The sequence below is a fragment of the Babylonia areolata genome, chromosome 26 (genome assembly GCF_041734735.1).
Source record: "Babylonia areolata isolate BAREFJ2019XMU chromosome 26, ASM4173473v1, whole genome shotgun sequence".
Classification (NCBI taxonomy): Eukaryota; Metazoa; Mollusca; class Gastropoda; order Neogastropoda; family Buccinidae; genus Babylonia; species Babylonia areolata.
This window is the reverse complement of record NC_134901.1, coordinates 32,431,029-32,441,546: the sequence shown is the minus strand read 5'-3', so window position 1 is coordinate 32,441,546 and position 10,518 is coordinate 32,431,029. Positions and strand designations below refer to the sequence as shown.

The 10,518-nt window shown below is 42.5% G+C and overlaps 1 protein-coding gene across 2 annotated transcripts in view; it reads right to left on the bottom strand.

The window, feature by feature from the left end:
- Nucleotides 1–6,401: 6,401 nt before the first annotated feature.
- The window catches only part of LOC143300794 (uncharacterized), a 100,054-nt gene continuing 95,937 nt past the window's right edge, over nt 6,402–10,518 (bottom strand). For both annotated transcript variants that reach the window (XM_076614723.1, XM_076614724.1), the window contains exon 7: nt 6,402–10,518. In XM_076614723.1, coding sequence (XP_076470838.1) covers nt 10,272–10,518 — 247 coding nt within the window. In that variant the 3' untranslated portion in view covers nt 6,402–10,271.

The following is a 10,518-nucleotide window of genomic DNA, read 5'->3' as shown; positions in this document are numbered from 1 at the left end:
AGGAAGACGCATTGGCAGCCCAAAACCATTGATGAATAATTATTTCGAGAGATACCATTTTTTCAAATATTATGGAAAACATACGTTTATAGTTGGTTGGTGGTTGTTGTTTTTTTTTAAATGAATAACATTATCAATGGTTGCCGGCATCTTTTGCCGCACGCCTCGCCGCCGTAAAAATAGACTAACAATTATCTCCCTTTCTTTCAGTATTTCACATGTCATAAAACAAATTATCATTTACCATATACAACAGTACTGTTTTCTACAAGCATAAATTTACTCCCGATGTTAACTCGTGGCCTCTAGTTGGACGAGCTGCTTAAACCTTAACAAAAATATCCAATAAAATTGTCTTGAGCATGTAAAAAGCAAGATATCTAAAATTACCCCCTTGCATTGAAAACTCCTACTTGGGCAGACATGACAAAAATGTAGCTCCTCCCCAATTCTTAAATTTCAATATTTATTCCTTACGTTTCCACTATAACATTTGAGCAACATGTGACAACTCATCGCCCCTTCACAGGCTCATAACTTTCACAATAATAAACCGTGACAAGAGAGATGTCACAACAAACAGGAAACAGAAAATACAAACGTAACCATGAACCACAACGGAGAAAAACTACATAAACAGGTCTGGAACACAAGCTCCTACCTAGAGCGACGTGACGTTGCCCCACGATTAGAACGGAGGCACACCACCTCAAGACGCGCGCCAGGCAACTGGAGAAACACTGACGGGACAAGACAAAAGCCACCCACTGGCCACCGCACAGTGTTCTGTGAACAACGGGTGCTACACCGAAACACAGAAATGAAGGACAGTTCCACTGGCGGACATAAAGTCGTTTACAGAGGAAAAAAAAAAACGAACATCAGCCGCTAAGCGCTGGTTCTACCACCGTCCTTCTCCAAGGACTGACTCCCTTCGAGTGAAGATACGGACAAACAGACGAGGAGCATTTGAAGCACTAGAACTCTGCTCAGTCTGTTCATTCAGCTTCCTATATATTTTTTTTCCCGTTCAGTTGCACGAAACACAAAACATAGAAAACATGACACAACAACACGATCTCCCTCTACGCTCGAACGCCCAACCACCACGGGGAACACACACGATGGAAAACATCGTGCACGCGCATAAGAAACACACCCGCCTCTAAAAAATAATCCAGCGACCCACCAGCCTCCGCCAATTTCGCTTGTCATGATAGAAGAAAAAGGGAATGAGATGGACTCGAACCCCCTCCATAAACGTAAAAGAAAAGAAAAAATAGCGGAACCATTATATCGTCCGTGACAATACCCCCCTCCCAAGATTAAACCCCTGGTTTAAATCAAAACAAAAACAAATAAGTCACGGACTAATAATGTACCCCACCTACCTATATACATATCAGAGGAGTACTCAGCATAATCCTTACTTGCCTTGCAAGTACCCGAGGAACCTAGCAGCAATCCCGCCTCCTCCAGGAATGGACTGCACACATTCCTGGCCAGCAGAATGAAGCAAATACACGTTCCTTGGTCTTCTTGGTCCCGAGATGCTCTGACATCGGACTATCGTGACCTAGCGTCATAACCGCCTTCCATAGAGTCTGAGGGACACACACCTGGTCAATGACCTCATGACGACCCTCGAACTTCCGCAACAAAACACCCTCCTTCCTACAGTATGACACTTTTCCTCCCCTGGTCTGGTGGCTGACACTCTGGTTACACGACTCGCGTGCTGCCGCTAGAGAGGGGTCACACTCTTGTAACCTGATCAGATCAGCACGGGATGTCCCTATCATTTGCTCCTTTATGGAGAGGGCCTCTGGGACCGATCCCTCCCTCCTTGCCTGCACCCTGGTCTTTACTGCACCTACAAGCAATGGGTTGGCGTATACTGGTATGTGTTCTAGCTTATCACTACCCTCCCGCTGAGCCAAGTTGCCAATGAGGACTTCTACCGGTCGCTTCATAATCAGAACCCGAATCCTCCCACAAATGAAAGGGGAAGCAATGTCCACAACAGCCACAGGCAACAAATTCTGGCACCTCGACTCAGCCAACACGACTGGCATCGTATCACCTGTGTATGCATCAGCAGGCACCAAGCGCTCTGCCACCACTGTGTAGCCTGCTCCTGTGTCATGCAGGCCATTTGCAGGCATTCCCTCAATAGTGACAATGCAGCGTGGAGTGTATGGCTTCCGTGCACAGGGGACACACAGAGTCGGTGTATCTCCCTGGGGAACCTGCACAGGACAAGCCACTGCCGCCGTGACCTGTAACTGCGGACAGTTCCGTGCAATGTGCCCTTCCTTCTTACAATTAAAACATAGGATAAATGACCTAGGTTGCCCCTGACTAACCGGGGTCAAACCTTACTCTGCTCTAGGTTGGTCTTAACTGTATTTGTTGGCAAGGACGCAGTGTGCCGTGTCTGCAATGGCCGCTCTTGAGCGCCCCGCTCATGTTTAGCCTCCCGGCTCATTCGTTTGGCCTCGGCCAACACAGTGGCCTCCTTAGCCAAGTCATCAGCGTTCTTTGGGCTGACCTTCCTTACCTCCATTATCAACTCTGGAGACAGAATATTGTAGAGCTGCTCCTGCATGAACAGATCTTTCACCTCCTCAACATTATTTTCATCCTTGCCAGCAGCTACGCACCACAGAGATAAACAAGCGCGCATCCTAATGAGAAGCTGTTCAAATGTTTCAGCAGCATCCTTCCTCAGTGCCCGGAATTTCTTCCTGTAAGCGTCGGCATCCAGACGGAAATGCCTAAGCAGAGCCGCTTCTTCTTTAGCATAGCTGGTAAGATCATCCAGATCCAGTCGCAACACTGCCTCCCTAGCCTTGCCCCTCAACAGCGCGATAAGTCCGGTAGGCCACGACGACTCTCTCCAGTGACACAGGGTAGCCACTCGCTCAAAGTGTGATAGACAAGCGTCTACGTCGTCCTTATCACCCAGAGGATCTAAGTTAATATTCCTGTTCTCGCTGGCTTCTACCTCTCTCCCCCGAAGTTTAAGCTCTTCTCTTCTGAAAGCCTGTTCCTCATCTTTCTCTTGGCACTTCAGTTGTAATTCCTCTTTCCTGAGTCTCAACTCCTCCTCCTCTTTACACTTGAGTCTAAGCTCCTCCCTCTCTCCCTTCACAGAATCTGTTATGAATCTGGAGAGGGCCTCTCCAGTCAAGCCTAACTTACTAGCGATTGCAGCATACTTCTCATAAACCGATTGTTCTTCCGCTATCTCCCCCTTCACCTCCTCGCTCACCTTTGGTCTATCCAGCTCATCTCTGACCCAACGTGCCAGCTCGTCAGTCTGCTCTGGAGTCCTCACAGGAGTGCCTGGCGTACCTTGCTTCGCAGGCTGTTTACGCGGTGGCATGATCCCAGTGTCGAACCCAACGAAACTACTGCTGTCACTAACAATTGAACCCTCAACCACCAGAGAAAACCCTTCAGACCAATGACGCGTGAACCGTAGAGCGCTCAAAACCAACAATGATTATCAGCTGCCTACAATGCATCAAAACATGTACACTTTGAATCCCTGCGCATACAGACCAACATCAGCTACCTGAAGCACTTACCAGTGCAGCAATATCACCGTAGGGTAACATGAACCATTTTGAAAACAATCACATAACACCACAAGACACCCTACCACCTGTCCCCCTAACCTAAATCCTAACCCAGCTAAGACGGATCCCAACACAACCTAGCTAAAAGTTACCCCGCATCTCCATTTCTCACGCGTGCTAAAGCGGACGTGCACCCTCCCCAAGATACCCCACTACAGACGCCACAACACAACAAGCCCACACAGAAATGAAATTATGTAATGCATTTAATGATTGTGTGTGTATGTCTTTAGATGTATGTAAATAAAACAAATAAAAAAAAAAAATCAAAAGCATACAAAAAAACAACAACAACACCCCCCCCCCCCCCCCCCCCAAAAAAAAAAAAAAAAAAAAAAAAAAAAAACCCGGCAGAACTACAGCTTTAGTCTTGTCACATTTTATCACAAGGGCACTGGTAAGTGAGATGTCAAACCATCACTAGAAGCACAGGATGGTCTTTTGTTTTCCACGATAAAAAAAAAAAAAAAAAAAATATATATATATATATTAAACACATGAACATAGGAGTGTTGCTGACGCTGGCGGACGGAAGACAGACCCCCAGTATGGAAAACGTCAGCGGAGCCCTCAGCGGGTCCGTCGCCGGCTCCGAGAGGCGGGTGGTCTGGAACCACCATGTTACAACTAAAACATCTACAAAACTGGCGGCACCCAGCGAGGAGCGCACAGGAAGACGCACTGGCAGCCCAAAACCATTGATGAATAATTATTTCGAGAGTTATCATTTTTTCAAACATTATGGAAAACATACGTTTATAGCTGGTTGTTTTTGTTTTGTTTTTTTAAGTGAATGACATTATCAATGGTTGCCGGCATCTTTTGCCGCACGCCTCGCCGCCGTAAAAATAGACTAACAATTATCTCCCTTTCTTCCAGTATTTCACATGTCAAAACAAATCATCATTTACCATATACAACAGTACTGTTTTCTACAAGCATAAATTTACTCCCGATGTTAACCCGTGGCCTCTAGTTGGACGAGCTCCTTAAACCTTAACAAAAATATCCAATAAAATTGTCTTGAGCATGTAAAAAGCAAGATATCTAAAATTACCCCCTTGCATTGAAAACTCCTAATCGGGCAGACATGTCAAAAATGTAGCTCCTCCCCAATTCTTAAATTTCAATATTTATTCCTTACATTTCCACTATAACATTTGAGCAACATGTGACAACTCATCGCCCCTTCACAGGCTCATAACTTTCACAATAATAAACCGTGACAAGAGAAAGGTCACAACAAACAGGAGACAGAAAATACAAACGTAACCATGAACCACGACGAAGAAAAACAATACATAAACAGGTCTGGAACACAAGCTCCTACCTAGAGCGACGTGACGTTGCCCCACGATTAGAACGGAGGCACACCACCTCAAGACGCGCGCCAGGCAACTGGAGAAACACTGACGGGACAAGACAAAAGCCGCCCACTGGCCACCGCACAGTGTTCTGTAAACGAACAATGGGTGCTGCACCGAAACACAGAAATGAAGAACAGATCCACTGGCGGACATAAAGTCGTTTACAGAGGAAAAAAAAACAACGAACATCAGCCACTAAGCGCTGGTTCTACCACCGTCCTTCTCCAAGGACTGACTCCCTTCGAGTGAAGATACGGACAAACAGACGAGGAGCATTTGAAGCACTAGAACTCCGCTCACTCTGTTCATTCAGCTTCCTATATATATGTTTTCCGTTCAGTTGCACGAAACACTTACAAAACATAGAAAACATGACACAACAACACGATCTCCCTCTACGCTCGAACGCCCAACCACCACGGGGAACACACACGATGGAAAACATCGTGCACGCGCATAAGAAACACACCCGCCTCTAAAAAATAATCCAGCGACCCACCAGCATCCGCCAACTTCGCTTGTCATGATAGAAGAAAAATGGAATGAGATGGACTCGAACCCCCTCCATAAACGTAAAAGAAAAGAAAAAATAGCGGAACCATTATGTCGTCCGTGACACTCAGCTTTGACAAAATTTTCTGTAGCATTTGCTATAATTACCAATTTTTGGCCGATGCTAAGAGGTAATATTCTGCAGCTCTATACGACTGTAATATGTTCGTATGAAAAGGAACACCTAAAGCTAACTTTATGGATCTGCTATCTATGCTTTGCAATTTGGAGCAACAATATCAAAAAGTATCGTGTGTGTCTTTTCAGTTGAAAACTGTGATCCATTATCTCTCATGTGACTATTTGTCTGTCAAGTTTTGATTGATATAAATTGTGAATGTGATCGATATAACGCAAGCCTGTTTTCTTTCGCATAGGTACATTCAACCAAACTGCTATATTATCAGCGTATTGAGTGAGATTTATAGATTTAGACAAATTTTTTGGCAAATCATACAACATTAAGTTGAAGAAAAATGGGGAAATTAAAGATCTTTGCGGAATACCCATGTTAATTGATCTTGAAGACGACAATGATTGCCCAACTTCAGTAGTGATGCATATGTCAAAATAAATTTCATATACCTGTAAACTTTGCCAATTATCCCACTGTTCTTTGGCTTAAACAGTAATATGGCATGTCAAATGCGGTCATAAGCTTTTTGTACATTGTCAGTTTTTGCCAGTTAACTAAAGCTGTGTTCTGAGGATGTTACAGGATCCTCAGCGCCTGCTTTGGGACCTTGTCATTCGGCTCTTCAACATATGAGAAGACCTACAAGAAATCATTTTCGGGAGGAACTGACAGGAGGCCATGAGAAAAACAATTTTTCAAATGCAAAGATGTATTCCAAACTTCATGATCATTCTGAAAATGGAGAATAGAACATTTTTGATTGTGTCTCCTGATAACATGATTTATCCCTAATAGCAGTTTCAGTGTAAATGTTTGTTTACTTTTTCTTCGGCGTGTTTGATAATAAGGGTGTCTTCCAAGTTCACCATGAAGTGAGTAGATGTTCAATAACATCCTAAAAACGTTTCATGACAAAAAAAAAAAAAAAAAAAAAAAAAAAAAAATTCAACATAATAACCATTCTTTAATGTCCAACGTTCGGCACCATACTGCAACATCGGTTGTATTTGACAGTCAGATAGCTTTGTACAGATGAATTACAAACATATTCATGACGTGGATAACAATTAATGCATGTCTTTTTACTCTGTTCATTAAATCTTGACAGGTAGAAAAAAAACAAAACAATATGGCTGAAAAGAGAACACCAAGACTGGCAGTCTGACCAAACTCAGGTCTGAGACGGATCCTGGCTTCGGCTTTCTCCGATGTTGGAATATGCCGTTGCTTGCACATAAGTCGTCATTTACCAATAACTTTGTAATTTTTGTGTGAACAATAAAAAAAAAGAAGTTAAATATGGAAAATGCTATTCATTGAATTTGCTTCTCGGAATTCCCTTTTCGATCAAAGGAGAAATTCTGCCATTCTGCAGTGTGTGTATCTTGGAAAATGGGACAGTGCCACTTGATGGCGATTTCAGAAAGACCTCAACATCTTTTCGTTACCCTGAACAGTATGTGTAAAACAAAATACTTATGTTTTCGAGTAACATATCGGTACATGTTCAGTTTAAACAATTTGAACATCATGTTGTTTCATGAGTGCTGCTATTGCATCCAGCTATTCACAGAATAAACGGAAAGCTGTCTGACTTCACTCTAACCCAGGGATAAGCAACAGGATAAATATACCATTTCCAGGGATAAATCACATCAATAGCTCACTCTAGGGAAACATAATCATTCATTTTCCATTCTCCTTTACACTCTCTGGTTAGGCTTTAACAATCGTCATATTTGTTTGTTATACAATTCAATGTGTTTCCTTGAGTTGTCAATCGGCACATCAGAGCATTCTTTGCTGGGTATTATATTGACCGAAAAACGTGGTCCCAAAACAGGCGCTGAGGATGACTGTTTCAAGCCAAGCTTTCCTACAGCTTGACAGTCCAGCATCCAGGACTTACATTATCTCTGACAAGAATGTCAAGTATCCCATGACTTAGGACCGCAAGGACTATTCAACAGTCCACCTGTGACCAACACGAATGTGCGCCCAGAGTGGAATGACAATATTTTTTGTTGCACTTCTAAACACATAATTCGTGAACAAACATTCACTTCAGCGCCTAAGGAAAATACACCACACAAAAATTTTCCCTTCACACGCAGGCAAAACTCGATGTCATTACACCTCGATCCTGGGGTAACATTTTTCGGGAGACATCAAACAATTCTTTTTTAATTAGCGTACATTCATCACCATTGTACACAAGCACTGGTGACCGTGCAGCAACATTTTACAATGATTTTACTTCAGTGAATATACACACACAATATAACCTGATTGGTACCTACAACAGTCACTGACAATCATCAGATTACTATGTACAAGCCTTGTTTATTATTTAAACAATGTAGCGAAAACGATTTGTATGTTCCTACTGTCAACACCTTCTTGTCAAGAAATCATAGTTACCAATTAAAATATAGTACGCATTATAACATGACAAGCAATGAAATGGTGAGTCAAACCATAACAAAAATCAAGTAGATTTGTGGCACCTGAAATGGACAAAACAGAGCATGACAAATGCAAATACCAACCATTTCAAACATGAAAAAAGAAAGCAAAATCAGTCTTGTGGCATACATACATGCATACATATTCGAAAGAAGAAAACAAACCACACCCCAAACACACAATATCACTTATGGAATGTAAATTCCGAACTGTCAACATTTTTTTTCTCTCTCTCTCTCGTGACAATAGATAAGCGATTGTGTTTTTGGTGCCAGAAATGGACTCGACCTGGATGGAAACTGCTCTCTTGAATCGCCAGAGACCAGCGCAACGGGCAACTGTTCTTGGACATTGACGCTCTGATGAAGGTCAAAGGTCTGTGGTCGGTTTGAAGAGTGAAATGTCCAGACAGAAAGCGAGCGAATTTGTCAAAAGCCCACACAATAGTAGGTGCTCACACTCAATAGTTCAGTAATTTTACTGAGCTATTGTGAATTGCATGCAAGTGAACTGCACTGGATGCAGCACGTCACGTCTTTTCTGGAGGAATACACCTCCCATGCCAACGCTGCTGGCATCTGTGCACAGGACAAATTTCTGTAAAAGATCAGGTAGAACCAATACAAGAAACATGTTCAGAACGTCCTGTAAAAGATCAGGTAGAACCAATACAGGAAACATGTTCAGAACGTCCTGTAAAAGATCAGGTAGAACCAATACAGGAAACATGTTCAGAACGTCCTGTAAAAGATCAGGTAGAACCAATACAGGAAACATGTTCAGAACGTCCTGTAAAAGATCAGGTAGAACCAATACAGGAAACATGTTCAGAACGTCCTGTAAAAGATCAGGTAGAACCAATACCGGAAACATGTTCAGAACGTCCTGTAAAAGATCAGGTAGAACCAATACAGGAAACATGTTCAGAACGTCCTGTATTTTCTTAACACTATTCTGGCAGTCTTCTGGCCGTCCACTTAATGGGACATTTGCTCCCTCCTTTTGTCAAAGGGATAGTGGGGTTTTGCAATATTAGAATTTCCTATGCTTTCTTTTTTCTGGCTTGATTTTGCCCATTGAAGTTGTTTGGCCAAGGAACTCTAGTTCCTGAAAACCAGTGAGAACTTTGGATGGGCGTGCAGTGAGACCGAGAGTGATCAGACGCAGAAAAAAATGTTTATGCAAGAGTCAAAAGAAGTTTTCAGGTCTCCTGTGCCTGAAGAATATTAGTATTCAGGATTATTCTGTGAGGATCACCAGGTTTGTTCGTCTATATATCTGCAAAGACATTTGATAAGGATTTCATCTCTTTGTGTATCTCTGGATAGAAACAGTAGGGAAAGTAACAGTATCGTCGCTGAGCACACTTTTGGTACTGACATATGCATAGTAGAGACATTGATGGACACACTTGTACGTTCAGTGTACTTTCTGAGGTTGATGTGAAATAATTTCTTCTGTCCCTTCATGTCAATCTGAACATATTTCAAGGACAGTGAATAGACCTTTCCATTTATTTTTCAGTTTATTATGTTCTTCAGATAGGAGAACCAAGACCTGATCACCAGGCTGAAGTGAGTGAGTGGATATTAATGTTATATACGATAATATAAACGATAAAGTTTATGTTACTTCTTCGTCCCGCTCTCTAAGCAAGGTATTGTATTTAAAAACGATAAGATGTGAACGTTGAACAACATGGTAAGTTATGGAAGGTTTTGCAAAATAAGCAAACAGCTGATTCAGTCGCAATCGTTTGAAAATACGGTTTTGATAAAGTCAGCTGAACACTGTCCTCCCACCTAACCGGACCAAGCCCAGTCCACCCCCTTGAAATCAATGTGATTATTTGTTCAATAAAAGTGTGCGAGTGTTTTATATAAACTAAGGCAGCAAATCTATAACTCATCCATAACTCCCAACACATAAAAAAATCTGAATACCAAGTGAACTATACAAATCTGAGTGAAATAGACTGTTGCACGGAACATAGTCTGATATCAGTGTGACTACTTATCAGCGGTAACATTAACAAGACGGCAGGGTAATATTGATCTCACTGTCCCAGGTTACGGGTACTTCTTGACTTTCATGGGAAGATGCACTCTACTCGCCGTCAACGGACACAGTTCGCAATGATTCTGTAAACAATACCAATTTGTTGATTTCTGTGTTCCTTTTGCTTTCCCCTGCAAACTGTTCAGTTTCAATGGCATCGCTTTCTTTATTCTGCTGTTGATTATCGGCGTTGCTGTCGGCATCTGGACTGTCTTCCGTTGACGGCGCACTATCCTGGGACTGATTACTGCCTTTGCCATTCCTGTGGTCACCGACCTGAATGGAATATAACAAC